General features: G+C 36.3%; 1 protein-coding gene across 6 annotated transcripts in view; it reads right to left on the bottom strand.

Annotated features, from left to right (window-relative positions):
* Positions 1-22576, bottom strand: part of AHI1 (Abelson helper integration site 1) — an 85922-nt gene that overhangs the window by 30303 nt on the left and 33043 nt on the right. For all 6 annotated transcript variants that reach the window (XM_071436074.1, XM_071436064.1, XM_071436102.1 and 3 more), the window contains exon 19: positions 15307-15424. In XM_071436074.1, the coding sequence (XP_071292175.1) occupies positions 15307-15424 (118 nt within the window). The remainder of the gene's footprint in view (positions 1-15306; positions 15425-22576) is intronic.

The following is a 22576-nucleotide window of genomic DNA, read 5'->3' as shown; positions in this document are numbered from 1 at the left end:
CAAAATCTACACTGTATAGAAAAGAACGTACAGAAGGATATGCTTTCAATGAAAAAGTAAGTAATGTTTACCTTTTCAACCAACTGTTTACTAACAGTTGGTTGAAAAGGTAAAGAGTTGAAAAGGAAAAGTGGTATGAAGAGTTATCTAGAAAAAACCTCTAGGGAGTTACACAATTCAGGACCATGCAGCTCCATACATTGTGCTGCAGCTTCTTTAACACAGCATGTGATTTCCCAGTGGATGCCTTAGCTGCAGCTACTAGGAGAACTGGGTTCCCAAACCATGAGCAAGTCACAGTTTTCCTGAAGTGAGAGACACAACTGCTCTAGTGTGCTTTAACACAGTAACTTCCTTATCTAAGGATTGAGACAGTTATCCCTAATGCATCTGGTTGTTTGATTCCACACCTCAAGTGACCAGGTAGTTTGTCCTTGCAGCAGAGTTAAGTAAACACTGGAGCAGTGGAACAAGGCAAGGCTTAAATTCACACCTGTAGATTCACAGAGAGATACCTTTGCTGTAACATCAACCAATTCCAATCCTCATATAAGAGACCTCAAAATCAGACAGCACTAACATGAAAACACTGTGCTTCTGGCAGTGCCAGATCCCACAACATAATTATATCTCCCATCAGCCAAAAGAATGCATAGAGATATTCATTCAAGGTTAGCCATCATTTTCATTCCTGGTTCAAGGTACACAAGGGCATATACACGTGTTTGCTCTGAGAATAATCCTCCATGAGGAGGACTATAGAAATAATCTGTCTGTCACTGGCTTTGGGTTTCATTTGAAAACATTTATTCTGTACTTAGGCACAATGAAGAGGTAGAATTTGGCCCCTATTTACAAAAAGCATAATGAAGTAAAAACTATTGCATCACAAAAACAATTAAAAAATCCAACTTTTTAATTAGAGATTAAAATCAAATACATTTAGCAGCCTCCACACCCACCTAATTATTTCTGAGTAATCTTATCAAACCATCATCTTACATTTTTCTTGCAAATGTTAAGTTTCTACAGTACCATATATAAACAATGCAAGTAGCAGCACGTGTCACAAGCACTCTTTTGAAGTAAAGAACATTTACTGAATTCATGCTAATCAGGAACGTGCTAATTTACGACAACTTCTAACATTACATCACAATAGCAGTGGATATCACTGAAAATGAGCACAAGTTATAGTATCCAGTTGTTTCTTTCTACAACTTGGAGAACAGAAGGTGATTCTACAGCAAACATCAATAAGCCTCCAGAGATAACATCAGCTTTGTGAAATCAGATTGGCAGCATAATTTACAAGCTTTAGATAGCAGATAAAAAAGATGTAAGGAAAATGCAGACTATGACGCATTCTTTGTATTAATAAGAGTTATTTTTCTTCTAGTGCTGCAGATATCCTGAGAAAGTCATTATTAGTTTTGCTAAGCCCACCTGGACTATTTAAAAGCAAACAAACTACAACAAAATAGAAAAGAAACTTATTTTGCATTCTATTACATGCAGTTTGTGGTGCTCCCTGTCAAAAAATACTTCACAAAATATAAAAACTGCAGTCCCTTGGAGTTGTAGATGCCCAACACTGAAGTAGCAACCTTCACTTTTGGGCTTAATAATATTTTTGCCTCTACTTTACATTACCCTCCCTGAATCAGAGGAAATGGAGCTCTTAAGCAGGCTTTATTATTATTATTGCTTTCTAAAAATATGTAGAACAGTTAAATTTAATTTATTAATACAGCTAAAAAGAATTTAAATCTATCTGCATACAGTTAAATAGAATTTAACTCTATCTGCAACTATCAAAGTCAAGTATCTTACCACCTCATAACTCTACTTGTGTCTTTAAAAAAACATAACTACAGATAAAAGACAAAGAATGAAAATTATGCAAGGAAGGAAAACAAAGTAATTTTTTCACATGGCTCTTCTCACAACAGGAATTCAGCAATGGCTAGTTACTGAGAGTTACTTAAATCAAATTAGTTTGCCATTCTACAAGTGGAAAGCCGTAAGAAAATATGCTTAGGATACCACAAATATCTTTCAAAATTAACCATTAACACATTTTTGCAATGCAAAGCTAAGTAAAAACAACCAGTTACTGCATAAATTACTGAATTTCTATATTACCCAGTAAGCTTCACAATGTCAAATCACATCTTGACTGGAAAAAAATCTAAAAAAAATTTCAAATCCTCTAAAGGCTTATGTAGCATTTTCCTAACATTTGCATTCAAGGTAAAATAGTATCACCAACATCATGTGCAACATGCTGGAAAAAATAAGTCAGCTTGATATTTCAAGTCCTTATCATGACCAGAATAGCCACTACTTTCTCTATGACATTAGCACTTTCAGCCAGTACTGAGTATTAATTCTGACAAAGTATCACCGGAAAATTCTACGAAACGGCCAAACAATTCACACATTATCAAACCTGAAAAATGCATAACCATTGGCAAACACTGTATCAGGAAACCATTACGTAAGATTTTTAATTTTGCCTCAAATCAAGAGTAAGGAAAAAAGTTCAGAGCAAACATACTTCTATGTTCAGAAATAGATCATCTCTTTAAAATACACCCCCAAGTTTACTTTCTATTTTGTAGCTTAGAAATTAGACTGGTCAGATATTTCATGGAAATATGTGTGTGGTGAAACCAAGCTACTCCATGAGAATTTTCCCACATGCACACTTTTTGAGTTTTTAGAAAATTTATGAACAAACTACTTTTAGAAGGTTTTTCTACATATCAGTGAATAGAACATGTATGAATAAGTAAGCCCTTTCTAATTGGTATCCAACTGAATAGGAAAATAAAATAATGGCCTGTTACTACTTTAGTAACAAAAATCTGAATATACTTCCTTGTAAACAACATATAAAAAAGCACTTGAGACTAATATTGATATAATCTGTTGCAGAGGAAAATATACTAAAATGTTATGCCCATTAAAGCAACACATTGGAGATCCAGCTGGGTATAGATTTTTAATATATTGATTTTTCAGTTTCCTTTACCTACAAGGTTTGCAAAGTTTTTTTTAGAATGCAACAGCAACCTGTTACTGCTTTTACAGCAGTGGATTTTTAGAATGTTTGGGTCTTAGATGGGGATGTGCAAAAAAAAAAACAACCATGGAAAATGTTTGCATTGAATATAAGTAGGCAGCAATACTCCCTTTAATTTACAACAGCAGTACCTGATCTGAGGAGAGGCAAAAGAAGGCAAATCAAGACAGGCAGATTCATAAAGATTCATAAAGCTGTGCCCAGCTTTAAGCTAAGACCACATTTCTAAAACTCTGGATTATCCTGGAGGGAACAGAATTCTCTATGAGGTTCAATCAGGAACACAAAATACTACAGCTGGGATTAGAAGACAGTAAAACTTTTCACTATCTCAGTGGCAAGCGAGAAAGTAGAAGTAACAGTCCTATCCAGTACATTAGTACCTTGTTTGTATAGGAATTTTGCAAGCAAGACTATTTACACAGCAAATCTAAAGATGTAAACACAAATAATATTGAAAATTAAATTCTGAATGAAGAAGTAGCATTTGACTAAATATTTTTTACAGTCTTATAAAATACAACATAAGTGCTTAATACAATACCACATCATCACATAGGTAGTGCCAAACTGTTAAAAACTACAGTACTTTAACACTTAAGCCTAATTTTATGACTCACCCTCTCTGGTTTGACTACCAGTTGCAGCTAAAATCCCTACTGACTATGCTCATACAGCACCTCCAATAAGCCAAAATCCGCACAAAACCAGTAAGTGCTAAGTTTTCATAGTCATCAGTAAGAGGGAGGTGATTAAGGTCTGAATATTCAAGGACAGGAAATTCTTCTCCATAGCCTTTTCTAAAAGGAACCACCCATTTCTATGCATTATGAATGATATCTGAGTTTCTTTAAAACTGACTTCATTGCCAACTGCTACAAACATTTGCTTCTTCAAAAGGACCAAACAACTGAAAAACACAGAAAATTGTCTAGCAACACTCTTAAGTTTGGAAATCTCAAAGTACATCCTTTAATAGCCTTATTCAGTAAACCTTCCTAGATGGTTTTTGCACACGTTTACGTGCCAATTATTAACTCAAGAATGGTGATACAGACAACCCTGGACACACCTTGTTCTCTCTGAGTGATTACTGGAACTTACTCTGAAAATTGTTTTGGTAAGAAAAGCTGATTTGCAGGAAGAGTCTTAATTGAAACCACATTTTCAACTGCTGAAGATCCTTTGCATGTGTGTGTAGTAAACAAAGATGGAAGTTTCCTTTATGTTCTGTACCAGAAGGAAAACAATTTTCCAATCAAGTACTGTTATCAAGGTACACTTGATGTGGTATGTTATAGATGTGCATTAGGTGGGCACTACACCCCAAATCTTGCAAGTAACAGTAGAACAACTATATTTCTTCTCCTCTTGTTGCTGTTTTTATGCAGAAGCAGCCAAATTAGAAGCAAATACAATTCGGCAGAACATACATTATATTACATTGATCTGCTGGACACAAAATGTGAAAAGTTGCCACCAATTAATCAATATATATATTCAGAACTTGTGTTTTAATTATTTCAAAAATGAAAAATTCCAAGAATATGCTTGGAATCTTTATAGGAAAGAAACACCTGCTTGGTTTTAGCTAGGGCCCAGCTCACAACAGAAGTTCTTCAACTAGCAGCATGCATAACTGTTACAACATTCTCCTGGAACAAGCAGAAGAGTTGACACACCTCATGGATACCTCCTAGACTCAAAGATGCAAGGAGTAGGAAAATGAAACCTATTCAAGGTCTTCACCTGAAAAATCCAACACCTCACAAAGTGAATCTTACTATGCTCTGTAGGTGCATAGTGACAACCAGAAGTTGGTGAACGAATTCTCATGACATTTCAAATTGCCACTAGGCAATTTGTCACACTGAAAGATGCTAAACACGTATTTTGAAAGAAGCTCCAATTTTCTGTATGTTATTATTTGGCATATTAGCTGCAGCAGTCTGCTTCCTTTGACCAGTCAGGCTCTGAAAGGATTGCAGAAAGACCTGTATCAACATATGCCACTGCAACAGCCTTCAGCTAGTCTGTAAAAAACCCCAATCAATGAGGCACCAGAAGCTAGCATAGATGGACAGCTGGAGTAGAGATTGACAGGACAGGAAAAGGGGATGTACAATCTTGAATCATATGGGGATGCAGTATGCTGGAGTCAATCTTTAGATGAGATAGAGTGTTACATGGTTGAGTAAGAGCCTTCTGCAAAGGGACTGTCCAGCAAGCCGGAACAGAGCCCTGGGTCAAGTGAGCAGGGGAGACACTAAAAGAGTTTTTTTGAATTTGCCTGTTTGTCACTTGAATCTTTTTCTTTGCCTGAGGAAGTAAAAACTGAAGAAACTAAATCTTAATTGTGAGAGGAAAACATGAGAAAGGAACCTCTGCAATCCTTCAATGCATGCCATAAGAATGCAAAAAACACCCAAATACAAGTTTTCAGAAGCAGAGTTTTAAGAGAATTCTAAGACTTCATTTGAGGCCAACAAGGAACGAGTCACTGCTCCTTACAGCCTCCAGTGAGCAAGAAAGCAAGCTAACAATGGGCATGCAGGCTCCATGAAGCTCTCATTTCATCTGGATCAAGGCAGCACAATCCAGCTCTGTATATACCAGCAAACTACTGTGTGACAACAGCAATGTCTGAGTTACACACCTATAGAAGCCCTCACTTCTCTGCACCTGCCCTCTGCCTTCTTAACGCTTTCCCAAGCCACCATCCTCTATCATTACTTTCTACAGGATCAACATGATCCACATCAAACTACAATGACCAAACTGCATCAGTACCACAATCTACAGACCACATACACCCAAAGTTAACTTAAAGGGTGTTATGGTAATAGAATTAATCGTGTCAGGGAGATTTGTTCTCACTGAAATCGGGGCTTCAATAACAAGAGTAACAAGGGGCATATGAATCCATAGAAGTTTAATTGCTTCACACATAAAAATCTATCAAGAAAATTAGCAAAGGCTTTTTTAAAGCAGTTGAAAAAGTATGCATGCGTACCAAAATGGGATGGATAACGTATGTTTAAAACATAGATTTTTTAATTTTTTTTAATGCACTTCGGATTTGCTAATTTGTCAAAACCAGCAATGAAATCAAAGTACTTTGGTCTCCTCTTGGGAGATGGAGCTTTCTCCCTCCTGTGCACCATGGCTGCTACTGGGGTTTTTGCATTCTCCTCCCAGCTCCTCTGGAAATGACGGGAACAGAAGGATTGGAACAATACAAGCAGGGATCAATTTCCCTATTTTATTCACTCCTGTACTGCTGTACAGACAGCATCCTTGCTGATGTGAGCTTTCTGCTGGACAAGAAGACTGATACTTTACTGCACAGTCCTTGGCAGAAGGATTGTTTCCCTCCCCATGACCAACTGAAATTTTATTCAAGCATGTTGTTGTCTCGTGGCTCAACAGCCCAAAATTACAGACAAGCTCAGAGTGAAAACAGTTAACAGGACCTCTCTACTTAGGAATTAATTAGATTCAGTTGTTTTAGGATCCACATAACCGAGAAAGTAAGGGCACACTTAGGCCAAATCTCTTTTGGCAGAGACTCACCACAGTACTACGTCACACCCTGATTTTGCAATCTATATCCATTGCTGCCAAGCAGAGAGTAATGCTTCATTTAATCCACACCCTTGTATAATTTGGCTGAGAATACTTCCTTTAGCCTGAAGGCTCAGCAGTAATTACCCTAACATACACCAATTTCAAGTAAATATAAATGGTGTTCTTTAGATAAAGTTTTTGGAATCTTCAAAGATTGCTGTTATTGTGCATGGTATTTAGTAATTTTTAGAGAAATGTTTTAATTAACTTACCTAGAAGAAATATGAGAAAGAACATATAAAAAAGGAACATGTGTATCTTTGATCTCAGTATAAACAATTCTAGCAAGTTTAACTAGAAAATACAAACTCTTATGACATTTATAACATCTTATCAATCAGATAGAAGAAACTGGATAAGCAACCTTTTACAATAGAAGAACTAGATTGTCATTACTGTTAATGGTTATGTCTCTGTGTCATTACTATTCTATTGGAACATTTTTGTGGTTAGATGAATCTATTTATACAACTTATGTTTTCAAATTAAAAAATCATTTTTACTATTCATTTTTTAAACATAAACACCCAACTCTTCTATCGTAAGACAAGATCCTGTATTTGCACCTTGAGCCAGAACTCTGACATTGTCCAATGATGTGGGCAGCACAGCAGGGTCACAGAGCTCTGAGGAAGCTCCTTCTCCTGCAGAATGGCCTGAGCTGCCTGTAAGCCATGATGAAAGCACAGGTGTGTCCTGATACTCTTGATTTTTATTTACTGCCAAAGTCAGCTGTAAGCTGGAACATCATGAGCCTTTGTAATCTATTTGCACTGAAGAAACTGAGTCACAGCTACTTCAAAATGTAAATGGTATAGCCAAATAGGTTATAAAAGAAGGAGGTATAAAAAAATAACATCTTGTGATAGATATTCCTATTGTTTTAAAAGAAAACTTACTTTGAGAAAAATATCTGTAAGCTCTATTTTTCAGTTCTTCCATAGCGTTATAAGCAAATAATAATGAAAAAAGTTTTATCTTCTTTCTTTCTCCCTTCTCTTACACATTTCCTTTAAGTCAAAGTGAGAGGTATAAATATCTTAAAATGAATGATCATCTTCCCCAGGGGAGTTCCCATTCAAATTAACAGACATATATAAAAAAGCACTTTAGACTTAATGCTCTTCTGCTTATGGTAAAAATACTTTAAGCAAACATCAATGTAATTACATCAGTTGACACTTGCTGAGAGCTGATCTGTGGTGTTGAGCTGGTGATTTCTCTCTACTGAGTCCTCCTACCATTTTTAAAAAAAAAAAAGAGAAAATCTGTTAACTGGATCTTAAACTTAATTCATTGTAATACTCAGTGACTATGCAGTAATCTTTAGTTAAAACAAAAGCTTGTAATGACTGTAAAGGTATGTTTATCTTTGGTTAATAGGAGGAAAAAATCCCACAACAGAATAATATACTCAAAAACCAAGGGACTAAAATAAGTCAAGTTTACCCACTTAGAAAGTGCCAGTATTCTGCATTATTGCTATCTGTTATTACAGATGAAGTGGTGGTGGGGATGTTTAAATAATTCAGTTTCCAAAAGAAAGAAAACATACATACTTGATCCAGCCACAGAGTTAAAATCAATTACATCCTACAAATCACAGAAAACGTGAGAATTCTTCAAGTAGCAATAACATATTTATTGCAAGAACAGAAAGCAACTCACATTTCTACATTTAAGAATGTAAAAGAAAATACTAGGTAAAATTCTTAATTTTTTGGCATCAGTATCCCATTAGAATAATTAAATGAAAAGGATCATATTTTTAAAAAATCCACCCTCATAAAAATATAAGAACAGTTCTCGAGAATTTTTTAATTTCTGAAAAGTGTGTCAGGCAGAATTAGTTCTTCAGATATGTGACAGAGCAGGAAGACAACAAACTGCGTAAGACCATAGAAATATAACTGCAAAGTGAGAGACAAGAACTAGGCACTTATTTCTTTCATCTTGATGCACATTCCCCTTTTTCAAACACATGACACAATCTACTAGCAGCAGATTTCAGCTTGCAGGAAGCTAACCACTCCACAAGCATTTATTCTCATCGCTTCCTATGTTGGCAGCACCTCTATAGCATACACTGAAAGGGTTCTGCACTTCTGTTCAGCCCCAGACTCCATGGGTAGCAGAGTGCTATCAAAACATATTTTGCCCACAGGACTGTCTGATCAAGGCCACTAGGAATATCCCTTAGTGAAGGGGGAACTTGCATTTCTTCCTCTGTAGAAGAGGGAGGGAGAAATATTAGTAAGAATAAACGGAAAAGATAAACAGATCAGGAAAACAATGAAAAGGCTACTAAACAATTTTGCACAGGCCTCATAACATCACTTCATTATTTTCTCAATCAATAACACAAAAAAAGGCCTGCAGATTCACCAACGCTAATGAAATTGAGAAACTTTGTGAAATTATTATACATTACCTACTTCCCTTTTGTAAGTTTTTTCATAAATAAAAAATAAAGTTAGTTCCCTATAATGACCTATAGCAGATTGTACTACACTCACACTACTTTCAATTAATAGTGTGGGTTCTGAACTATTTTTAGGTGTGTATTTGGTTCTCTTCACCATAACGTTTCTGCCCCAATTTTAAGAAGATGTGGGGATAAAAAGAAAAATGTCAATGGAACTTAGACATTATGACAAATTGCTACAGCATTTCCATAGCTCTGATCTGTGCAGCCCTGCTAGCTTAATTGCTTTCACCATCACAGAAAATCTAAATGAAGCTGCTGGGCAAGCTAATGAGCAGCATACATTACAATTCAACAAGGAACAGATATACCCAATATTCTTTCAAAACAAAATTGAGTTCTTTTCTTGTGTTTATATTCTTGGCAAGAAGTCTTTTACACATACTCAAGATATTTCTCTTAAAAACTGGATAGGAAGATATTTCACTCCTATGTTAAAATATAGTATTAACACTAATATGCTAGGAACAAAAAAAGTATGTTTTCAGTGATCCATGTGCCATTCAATTTGCCTGCATGGACTGGATCCCAGTAACAGATTTCTCCAAAGGGCACTCCCTCTAAACAAAAAAATTCCCCCACCCTAAAATTACATATTTTCAGCACAGTAGTGCAGGGAAGATGGCAATGGTGCCACCTGTACCACATGGCTTCTCTTAGTCATCTTCTGTCTTTCAATCACTTCTTTCATGAGGTACTACAAATACTGTACTTCATCTTATACTTGGACTATAGAGTTCACATACATGCACTCTTCTATTAATATATACTCTTGTTGTTTTTTAGTATCTGTTTGGAATATTTTGTTGATGATTATTCTAAAATTAGAAAAAAATAAGTTATTAGACTAACAAAATTGAATTGAATTGTTCATTTGATACATGTTCAATTACACCTTGTGTAAGCCTTATTTCCCCTAAGAGTTTCTCAGTAAGAGATGAAAAGAATAAGGTTACACTGAACAAGCTTTCTGCAGACATTCTTCCTTGATTGGCAAAAAATTATGTGAAAGGCATATAGCCACCAAAAAACCCAAACAAGCCCATCCAATTCCTTCAGGGCTGTTGCAGTACTGAAGGATAGATGTTACAGAGTTGGGGAGAAAGTATGAAATATTGGGGGGGGAATCAATGATTTAACATACTTATGAGACTGCAACTTTTGACATGTATTTCTGCAGCATCTCTGCACAATGTGCATTTTGCTACTTAGTGCAGCAAAATTGTACCTCCTTTTTCTGATTCTAAAAAAAACCCCAAGAATAAAAAATGTATTTTAAGAACATTTAACTGATGCATTAATATTTCTGATATCTTTATGTAGAAATCTATTTCACCATCTGCTTGGGACTGAAAGAAGCAGTTTTAAATAGTCTATCAAATGTTACAGAGAACTTAAATATGAAGTCAGTTTTGTTAATTTTTTTAGAGAGCAATAAAGAGTGTTTTGAAGCTTTCCCTTTATATAGGTGGAAAACACCTTTGACTGTCAGTTGTGTTAATGGAGAGAAAATTTCTAATTGTTCTCAACCCTGCCAAAATGTTGTGTTTTTTGTTTTTGAGATTTTCTTTAAAGATACAAGAACCATCACGTTTCTAGCACATACGTAATTAATTTTTAAGAGCAAGTTTAATTAACTGGTTTTATTGAAGTCCAAATTTCAGTGAACAGATCTGTGTAGTATTTATAGTCAAGCTTCAATCTCCCACATAATTAACAATTAGGGTCACTGTTAATTACAATGACTTGAAACCTAAAACTTATTTTAGAAAGCATGTCCTGAACATTATGGTAGTTACTGAAGAATCACTGTTGAATAAAGCCCAAAGATGCCAGATATTTCTTTCATGGCATGCCACAGACCTCCAAAACAGTGTGTCATAGGAAGGTGATTTCACTGTCCAAAGATACTCAGTCTTAAGGAGGAAAGGCAAACAAAATTTTCCAGAGGGGATTTTAATGTCTGTGAGCTAGAATGAGCAATTGAAAATCTGGACTTTTTGCTACTTCTCTATTTGTTAAAAAAATAACAACTAGGAAATGGGTCATCCTGGAAGAAGTTATGAAAGAGGAGGATATGAGAAGAAAGAGACAGGAATGTTTAAGACAAAGTTCTGGATAATGCTACAATACAGTGCTGCAGAACAGCACTACAGGCTAGGTATGATAAAACTGGCACTAAGCATGAGCATAGCCAGGGCCATACAGCACAGGCAAGGTAAAACCTCAATTCTGACTATCAAAGACAGATCTCAATCAAATTGCATTACCAAGGAAGGAAAAAAAAAAAGAAAGGAAAGCAAAGGAAGAAGAAAAGAAGTTCAGCAACCTTAAATATTACATACCTCTAGGGACAGATTCCTTAAAGTACTAAACACCCATAAGACTTTGTGAATCTAAACTACAAATGTAAAACCCAAAGGGGATGACTTTCTCCAAAGACAAACATCTAGCAGACTTTTCAAAATTACTGACATTGTTATGAGCACAGGTACAACTATACTGAGGCAGACACAAAAATTATTCTGATGTGGTAAAATGAGTCACAACCCTGATGAAAAAATTCAGCAAACAGGCCGTCATGACAGACAGTAAGAAAACCTAAGTTCCATGCCTTTCCCTCAAATTTAAAACAATCTTTTGAGAGGAAGGCACACAACACACATTTTCTTTAACTAATTCCATTAAATCTGATGAAATGTCTCTAATGAAGTGCTTTATATGTAACACATAAAAATAAGTGGATCCATGTTGTACTTGCTTTGTGGCTCTTATTTGCTAATTACTATTTGACAAAATTCATTATGTTTTTCTAGTAATTCTAACCATGCTCTTGACCAAACTCTCTCTTGCACAGCACTGCACAGAATCAATGGGAAAGCAGTAGATGTTGTTAACTTTGAATTTGGCAAGACTTTCAACACTGTCCCCCATAACATTCCCACAGATGAACAGCTCAGGTGTGCACTGTGTAAAACAGACAGTGCAGCAGACTGGAAGTTGGCTGAGTTGGAGAGTTTAGAGGCTTGTAACCACTCACATGAAACCTAACTGGAGACTTTAGACCAGTGGTGCACTCGGCAGGTCAGTACTGGTGTCCACACTTGAACTTCTCCTTTAATGACCTGGATGACAGGACCGAGTGCATCCTCAATGAATTTGCAGATGATAAAAATCTGGGAGGAGGAGCTGATACAGCAGAGGAACATGCTGCCATTCAGAGGTGCCTTGACAATGCACACAAATGGGCCAACAAGAACCTCTGGAAGCTCAACAATGGGAAATGCCAAGTCCTGAACTAGGGGAGAAATAATCCCATGTACCAAAGCAGACTGAAATATACAAAATATAATTTAAACATAATTAAAAATCCCTTCATGTGAGAACAGTCAAATATTGTGATAGGTTGTCCAGAGATGTTTTAGAGTCTCCATCCTTAGAGATATTCAAAACCCAAATGGATACTGAGCTCTAGGTGAGTCCACTTTAAGGAGGAGGGTTGGGCTCCATGGTCAATAATATCATGATCTTGTCTTTACTCATCTCACATAAAGAATATTCTGTCATTGAGAAAGATACTGAAGCTCTCTATCAGATAATTAAACAATTAATTACTTCATTTAGAGCAAACTGGTTGGAAACAAAGGCAGTCCTGCCTTGGCATCCATGAGCTAACTATTCTTGAAGGAAGTGGGGAAATAGAATAAATAGCAGAATAAGGCTGGGGCTTTGTTAAAATCTATAAATCTGTGAAATTATGCACTTGAAGAAAAGCCAAAACACATGATATGTCAGGGCATACAGAACCCATTTGTCAAAATGAACACACATATTTAAAAGCCATAGCAGTGAATATTATTTTTATTTGAAGTATTATATTACAAAGTCACAAATAGCTAATTCTGCAAATGTATCTGGATATGAAAAGATTTAAATGTCAGGAAAGATCTGCTGTAGTACTGCTACTGCCCATATAGCACATAGATAGAAACACTGCTTTTCCACTGCTTCCTACCTCAGGCAAGACTGAGACAATTAAACTGTCTTTTAAAAAGAAAGGGCTGCATATATTCAGGCTGCTACACTCCCCATACTACAACATATCAGCTACCTCCTTACCAAACTATTTGAGCATGCACATACACCAGTTGAGTGGTTAAATATACTGCTAACAGAGCTTTACACGTGTAAATGGGAATTCTGCATTTTGCTTTAAGAAGCACTAAATGCACAGTAAAGGGTGACAGAACTGAACTGTCAACATAACCTTCAGGAATATGGAACCATCTGCTGGATCTCTAGTACAGGCAATTGTTAACAATGCAACATCCCAATTAAAATAAGTACAAAATGAAAATAAATTTTGTATATAAAACCAACACAGAAAATAAAGGTTCTGTCCTCACAGCACAATCAATAAATCAATAGAAACATTTAAGTACAGATTATCTATTATTCAAAAGCAAAATTTATCTGGCAGTTAGGACCTGTGAACACCAGCACTTATCTTCACAGTTTATAACCAATGGGGTATGATGAAATAGATAAGTAAATCTTTTTCATGTCTTACTGAAAACAAGTCTACCACAATAGAACAACCCAGAGGCCCACAAAACGACAGAGAAGTAATTCACAATTTTAAAACATTTTCTTACAGAAAAATCTGTTTTACTTGTGGCCCATTAGTATTTTTATGGTTGCTTTCCCTTAAAAATCTTCCTGTTCGCATGGCTTCTTCTTTACTATATTTCCTATTTTACTATGCTTCCCTGGTATAAATACTTTCCTGGACCTGTGGATCATCTTGGAAGTATAGATCAGCTCTGGAAACAAAAACACTGAGAGTGTTCATACACAGCTATAACATACACCTATGTTCCCTCATGCTACTTAGGAAGTCCCCATGAACACTTTTATCTGTGCTTCTGCATAAAGTAAAATTCAAGAAAATAAAACTTCTTGGTTTGAGCAATACTAGAAATAGCCATGTAGAACAACTTAAAAGCATACGTTAATGTTCTTTAAAGGGTTAGTCCACTTACGTTAAGTATTCACAATATGTAAGCATATGTGTTCTACTGCCTCTGTGAGATGTACACACAGTGGAAATAACATGCATCCATTAGCAACAGATGAATATTATTATGGCTCCAAGCTCTTTTGTTTAGGTAGACAATAAAAATACTGAAGTTAATTGGTGTATGGCCATTTGCATTGTGAATTAGTGACTAAAAGTGATTCTCAGACTAGGGGTCCATCTTTTAGACCATGCTAAGGACCATTTCCCCAGCTGCTCAGAAAAAGTAATCATAACTTCATTTGCGAAAAAAATTGTCTGCCTTTAGGAGATAATTCTATATAATTATAGAGATTATTCCTATCTTTACTATCTACATTTTAAATCTCTATTACGTGTTTTTATTTCATTATATATTCCACCCTCCCTCTGGAATTCTTTTTACTCCTCTCAAGGATACAAAACAAAAACACTTTGAAATTAAGGTGCCAATTTTCTGTCTTATTTTACAGGTGCCCAGAAAAAATGGCATGAAATATAAATTTTGTTATTAAATACTGTGATTATCAATGAAACAGATATTACTAGCAAAGTAAGCATCACAAATGTACATAATTGCATTGCTTACCTTTTTCTCCAAATCTTTCAATATAAAACATCTTTAGGAAAAAAAAAATCTAAAAATAGATTAAAAAACAACTGCAAATAGACTATCAAGCAGTAAGGTTTTGTAGTAGTATATATGCTTTTAAATTCTATTCTTTTTGAGTGCCCATGTTTAAGATACTTCAGTAAGCATTAAAATATTATCAAAATACTAAATTAAGAAAAGTTGGCAATCTCATCCTCTTCTATGAATTTACAGCACTAATAAATAGGTGTACAGCTTATATAAAGAAAAATTTTACAAAGAAACATGCATCAGCATTGGACTGTATCACACTGGACTTAAACAGTATCACATATAACAAAACTGGGTTAGTCCCTGAAAGAGCTGCACAGCAAAATTTTTAAAGGCAGAAAATAAAAAAATCCTCATAGAAGTTATCACCCCTTCTGTACAAAAAGTGAAGAAATATAGAAACTTACCACTTTCAGCAGTGAAAGAATACAGAGGATTCAGTGGAAGACTCAGAGCACCCGACAGCCTTAGCTTGGAGTGCGGTGACAGAGATGATGGTGCAGGAAGCAAGAGATTGGAGTTTGCCTGTAATAGGAAGACAAATCAGAAAGTGAAGTGTAGTTTCCTAGGTCACTTACTGATGCAACAGCTAGAAGAGAAATATGTGTTTACTGTAAATAACTATTAAATTTCAGGAAAAAAAATTAAAGCTCAAGTCGATGAAGACTAGCAACTTCAATATTTATTTTTTCTTAGTATTTGGACATACAGACTTGGAAAAATTACTGGCACAGCAACAAACTCAATTGTGTGTTTATATATGAATACTAACTCTCAAGCAGTGCAAACAGTGAAACAGAATTGTCTGAACCAGCATTTTGTTGCATCTTCGTGTATAAACATAAGACGTGTATATGCTCATAAACTTATAAGTGTAAAGTAATTTCTCATTTTTGAGTACTCAAACTATACTACATCCATGAAGAGATACTCACCACTATACGAAAAAAAATCTTAAACCAATCCTAGCCCAGAACTGATTTCTGTAAAGCAATAAACACCAAAATCCAGGCACTTCCTACATGTAAATCACACATAATATAATTCCAGTCCTAATCTCCATAACAACAAAGATAATGTAGTTAAAATCCATTTTCCTATGGACTTTATATATATATACATACACACACATACAACTATTACAAAACAAAAGCCCTTCCCAAACTTTACTCTTGTAATATTATCCAATACAGTCTATGAAAAAAAAATTTTATGATCTCAAGTTTTTGGTTGATCCAACTGAGAATTTTACTGTTTGTTAAATATATTTTCACTGCCTTAGTACACTAAAGCCAAGGCAGAAGAAAAACAGGCCTTGAATAAAATATTTGTAGCTTTCCTCAAGCAAGGTATTCATACGCTAAAATTAATGAGAGTTATTTACATAACATAATTCTTGACCCTTTTAAAAGTCAAGCCTATTTCATCATATAGAATAAAAGCATATGGTTACTCAATCCAACTAAAATCTAATCTAAACTCTAGATCAGAACCTCAAACATAAGTGGTGGGCCAGTGATATCTTGCGAATTTTCAAACTACTGCATTGTAAATTCTGTTTAAAGAAAGGAGACACTCACCGATTCACTTGGGTTTAACTATCTCAAAAATGACCTATTTTATATAACTATTCTTTCTGTAATTCAATAATTATTATTCAATTCAATAAAGCACAGTATTTGGGTATTGGCAAATTACCTGAAATGCAGGTAATTTAGCAATAAAAATGTGTGTTGAATTACTTGACTGGGCCAGAGGGTATCTGCCACCCAATCCTCTGCACCACTACACCTGACCATCTTAATGTGTCTAGTTTTTGTGCAGGAATATGAATTTCATTTTCATGTGGAAAGTTTATAGCAAAAATTATCTTTGACTAACATGGAATCTTGCAGCAAAAGTGCACAACTGTAATGACTATACTCCAAAGCTGACAGAAAGAAAAGTAAGATAGAAAATCAGATTAATTCATTGAACATGATTTCAAAAAAGCATTAAACCTACTAGATTTTACTACAGTGTACAAATTTAAATGAATGCTAGTAAGCAGTAGCTGGGAAATGTTATCAGAATGGAGGCCTGTTTTTCTGAACAACTGCAACAATAAAATCAATCTGCTTTTCTCACATTTACATATGCAAGCAAGGTTCATTAATATAAAGTTTTCTCTTATGCAAAAGAATGGTGGAAAGCCATTAGCTTACATATTTACTCAAACACAGAAAAAATAATCTGTTCTGCAAATGTTTTGATCTCAGCTTCCAGTATTTCATCTTCTTTATCCACTGTAAACTCTAGGGAGAGCCTTTTTCCCTAGATAAATGAGAAGATCTCCCCTTTGCATGAATTTCTTGCTAAGGGCACACTACACCACAAGACAAACAGAGGCTTTCCAGTCAAATACTTTAATGGAACTCTCTTTCAAATTTACTATCAAAAGTTAGATTTCAGATAACACCAGGAAATGAAGACAGGTTGAATATACTGGGCCTTTGGAAATCAAGTTTAACAGGACAGAACAAACTATTGAAAACTAACACTTAATAGATGCCTCCCCATTTCATCCTGGAAGGAAGAATTATGAAGCTAAGCTTGTCTTGATTCTGGTCCTTGAACAAATTATATCAGGGATTTGGAACTCTATGTAAATTATTCCTGTACAACACTTAATTCACTTCTCTTTATTTTCCTGCTGTATTATGCAAACACTCTCACTATACGTGCCAAATAGTGTGCTTTGAAATCAAAGGCAAAAAGACACACAGAAGAGAGGGCTGAATGTGCAGTCCTGAGGATTTAAGAAAATCACCTCTTCTAAAACGCAGCCTAAGTTCCATTAGAGTACTTCCTTTCTGTCCAAGGCCTTAAAAGCAAGAGGAAAACCTTTTTAATAAAAGAGATATTAAAAATTAAGTTTTAAGTAGTCTTACAGGAAGTGATTTATACCTCCCCTTGATGGCAGTGAAGCTGAATTCAGGTGAGCAATAAAAGACTGCCCATCCAAAGCAAAGTTTTAATGACCTTTCTGCCACTAGCTCTTAAGTATTATTTAAATCTCTAAGAGGCCCAAGGAGGAAAAAAAAAGTCACAACATTGTAACAGAAATGGGAAGCACTCAGCTAATAAGTGAGGAATTGTGATTCAAGCACAACTGCTTTCAGGTGAAGTATCCTGTTCTATGAAAAATAATTCTCCTACAACAGGCAGACATAAGACTATTCACAGAACAAAATTACTTTTTTTTTAAATACAGGCTGTGGGAAATCATTGCTAAATATCTTCACAACAATGAGCAAAGCTGGCTAAGATAGCCAACCATGAATTTACTTATTTTTCACAACAGGCTCTGCTTTCTTCATGCATGAACCACAGCTTTATCAGAGACACAGTTTACTACTACTGAAAATTGAGTAAAACTAAGAGTTAAAACATTCTTATTGTTTCCATCACAATAAAAATACCTATGTAATTTTTGCCAGGCTTAAAGAAAGATGATTTGCATTTTCTTTTCTGTGTTAGGGCAGCTCTATGCAAATTATGCAAATACACGCTTTCAGTGAAACTAGTTTTCACATTAAAAGTGAATTGCATGAGACAAAAAATAGAATGCTCTAAGACTTAACAATGTGGCAAAAGCATGTATTGAGAGATAAAGCAGCCAACATGTAATTGATTCCAAGACTAGTACTACAGAGTATTTACAGATGCTATTTGTAAATGCCACAAAGGTGTCAGACATCTAAAAGGTGAATTTCAGAGCTAGAATACTACACCTTCAAAGAAAGCTCTTCTCTCCATACCTACACAACATATCTCATCCCCTTGTTATGGACAGTTACAAACTGTTTTTTTTTTACTGCTAGATGGAAGGGAAACTAAAAAAACATAAATAGTAACATTGAATGAAAAAATCTTATAAGCACTTCCAAGAGCCAGAGATCAGTTAAATGTTTTCCTATCAAAAACTTCCATTAACAGAATCATGCATTAGTATTAGTTCCTTGAGGTAAAGACAAATAACTGCTGCAAAGATTCACTACTCTGTAATTTCTCTATTTGGAAATGAAGCTAATTCTGCATTCCGGTTTCATACAGAAATTAATTTTTACATTTGTATCAAAATGTCTTAGCTTATGTGAATTGCTAAAGCTTTAGCACAATAATCAAGTCTTGGTTCTAATTTCTGGGCTAAGAATGGCAATGCTGCAGAAAAGAAGAAACTTCATCTATAATTTCTTAAGGTTCATGTTTAGGTAAAAAGAAGAAAAACAGAAATAAAAAAAATTATTGGTTCTAACAGGACCTGGAAAGGGGACATGGTCATAAGACAAAGAACGCCAATCTTATACGGGATCAGAGTATTCTCTATCTAGCTTAAATCGAACATAATGTATTGACAGTACATTTTCCAATCCATATCTAAGTCACAGAACTCTAAACTCTACACTTTAAAGTTAGCTTTAAATCCAGTAGCTGTTAAGTTTTAAAGTTCTGAAGTAAGTTTTAAATTCAGTATGCTGTTAAGTTGACACATGTGAAAACCAGAGACACCCACATTGGCAGATTTGCTATTTGTCTGTTCCAGCACATTTGTCTCATAAAACATGACTCCAGGTGTGACCTTAGGCCAGGTCTACAAGGTGTGCTGCCACCATGCTCGTCCCAACATGCTATTTCCCGCATGTCTGTCACAAGGGCATGCGGGAACATGACCCAAAGACCAGGATTACTCTGCACTGGGGTGGCCTCACCTTGAATGCCTTGTGCAGTTTTGGGTGCCGCAACGTAAGAAAGACATTAAAATATCATGCACACAACATGACCCAAAGACCAGGATTACTCTGCACTGGGGTGGCCTCACCTTGAATGCCTTGTGCAGTTTTGGGTGCCGCAACGTAAGAAAGACATTAAAATATCATGCACACAACATGACCCAAAGACCAGGATTACTCTGCACTGGGGTGGCCTCACCTTGAATGCCTTGTGCAGTTTTGGGTGCCGCAACGTAAGAAAGACATTAAAATATCATGCACACAACATGACCCAAAGACCAGGATTACTCTGCACTGGGGTGGCCTCACCTTGAATGCCTTGTGCAGTTTTGGGTGCCGCAACGTAAGAAAGACATTAAAATATTAGAGAGTGTCCAAAGGACAGAAACAAAGATGGTGAAGGGCCAGGAGGAGAAGCTGTACCAGGAGTGGCTGAGGTCACTTGGTCTGTTCAGCCTGAGAAGGGGAGACCTCAGTGCAGTTACAGGCTCCTCATGAGGGGAAGAGAACGTGCAGACACCTATCTCTTCTCTGTGGTGACCAGTGATAGGGCCCAAGGGAATGGCCTCAAGTTGTGTCAGGGGAAGTTTAGGTTGAATATGAGGAAAAATTTTTTCACTCAGAGGGTGGTTGGGCACTGGAACAGGCATCCCAGAGAAGTGGTCACATCACTAGCCTGACAGAGTTCTAGAAGTGTTTGCACAATGTTCTTGGGCACATGGTGTGACTCTTGGGGTTGGTGCTGTGCAGTGCCAGGAGGTGGAACCTGATCTCTGGAGGTTCCTTCCAAGTCGACATATTCTGTGATTCTGTGAAGTACATACAAGGTAACACACCTGTGTTCTCATTTGGATTTTTAATGTTCCAACTCAACCACAGTGCAGCAAGTCGCCCTACGTGTGGTTTCGTCTTTCTCCATTTTCACTCGTCTGTTCCCAGAAATATTAGCACATTCTCACACACGTGGCTGAGTGGCAACTTTTAAGAGTTCTACTTTGACAAACGCTTTAGCAAACCATTCATGTGAGTGTGCAACTCTGATAAGCCTTCCAGCAAAGCCAGTACTTACATACATGCATCATTTTTCATATGGGAAAGGGAATTGCATACACATTAAAAACTAATTCCCAATCACAAAATAATAGAAATTTGAAGTTTTATGTTGTATATTTTACTCTGGGGCTGTCCAAAATGTGATAATCAGGCAGGCAATACTGCAGCCACATGCAATAAATTATCCCATCCCTGCTTGAAAAGTATCTACCACTGTCATCGGAGTCTCGTGTTGGATCACTGAAAAGATTAGCATCAAGACTCCTTTCAAAGAAATCTCCTCCCCCATATCTCAGTGGGTCATAAAGTCCTGCAAGGAAGCACTCTGTGTTCATAATCACTACTACTAGGTGACCGATATCAAACTGGATGTGCATTCTTTCAACCACCATCCTGTACTGTCTGGAAACTCACACAGGGAGAAGACTGATGAATTTTTGGACATCTCCCACATGGGTAGGGGGCTTGGAGGATGCTGTCAAAAACACTGATCATTACTCTGCTCACAGTGGACTTACTCATCCCAAACTAGTCAATGGAAATCTAGTGTTACAAAACTCCAGTGGCTGAAAGTTATTCTTTCAAACACAGTTGTAGGCTTATCTATTTTATCTAGTCACACAGGAACATGGAACTTGTAGATGCTTCTGCTAAACCAGATTTGTCTTCCACAGTCCAGAACTACTGGTTAATCTGGGACTAAAGAGTTGCAATGATAAAGGCTCTCAAATTCTCTAACCCCATCATTTTCTTCATATGGCCAGACATCCAGAACAGTAAAAATTTATCCTGGACTATCTTCCTGGAATACTTGTCCCAGACACAAGGCTACATGCTCCATTCTCGCCATGTTGTGCCTTTCTCTGATAAACAACTTGCACCAGCACTCACTTTGTAGGTGAGCAGACCAGAATGAGCAGAAAGTAGAAACAGGCCACATGTAATTGAAAGGTAGAAGCAGCATACTAGTGTTATCCATGAGAGCTATCGTGTGCTGTTTCATGAAGGGGTTCACTAGGAGTTCACGGTTCAGAAATCTGTGGTCTGTGTGAAGGTCTATGGGATAGCTTTCTTCCAGACAGTTTCAAAGTTCAGGCCTAATGGGGATGCCAAAGCCAAGGAACCAGAATAAATCTAATCCAAAGTAAAACCCCTAAAGCATGATGACAGTAGTTACAGCAACCCCAGGAACAACAACTTTCATCTACTCATCTGCTTCTTTTGTGATTCACTACTTATTAATGCAGACAAAACCTAAAACTACATTAAAAAAAATCTACATGCACTCAACAGTACTTCAAAATGAAAACCAGTAAATGCAAACTCAAATGTGGTTCATGTCATTGTGAAAAGTAATTATAACTTCACAGTGCTATTCAGGAACATTCTGCATCCTTGTTGCATGCAAAATTGTCTCAAGTTGGGGAATTTAACTTAATTAAATTTATTGCCAATTACAAAAGCTTTAATTACCAATTTGAGTATTGAGAAACAAGACAAATAGTAAAACACCCAGCCAAAGAAAACACTTTTCATCCCTTTTTGTCTGTCTCCACTTCAGGCACCTCTTTTTTCTCCTTTCTAATCCCCAGTCTCCTTAATTTTGACATTACATTACACTCAGTCCCCTTGGAAAAGCAGTGGAAGTGTGGGGCAGTAGAGTGAGACTAGTGCATAGTGACTTCCTCTTTTTGACTCTTCTTTTTTCTTGCTCTTTTCAACTGCTTAATATGGATCCTCCACCACCCAACATCCTTGGGGATTGCACCTGTCCAACATGGATTCTTCCGTTGTTTGCAACACAGTCAGAGATGTACCATCATCTGTGTTTTCTTTTGCATGTCCTCGTGTA

Source organism: Agelaius tricolor, unplaced genomic scaffold (assembly GCF_023055355.1).
Source record: "Agelaius tricolor isolate 1412-34295 unplaced genomic scaffold, bAgeTri1.0.p SCAF_1, whole genome shotgun sequence".
Lineage (NCBI taxonomy): Eukaryota > Metazoa > Chordata > Aves > Passeriformes > Icteridae > Agelaius > Agelaius tricolor.
Note: the sequence above shows the minus strand (reverse complement) of the source record. Positions and strands in the feature narration are given on the sequence as shown.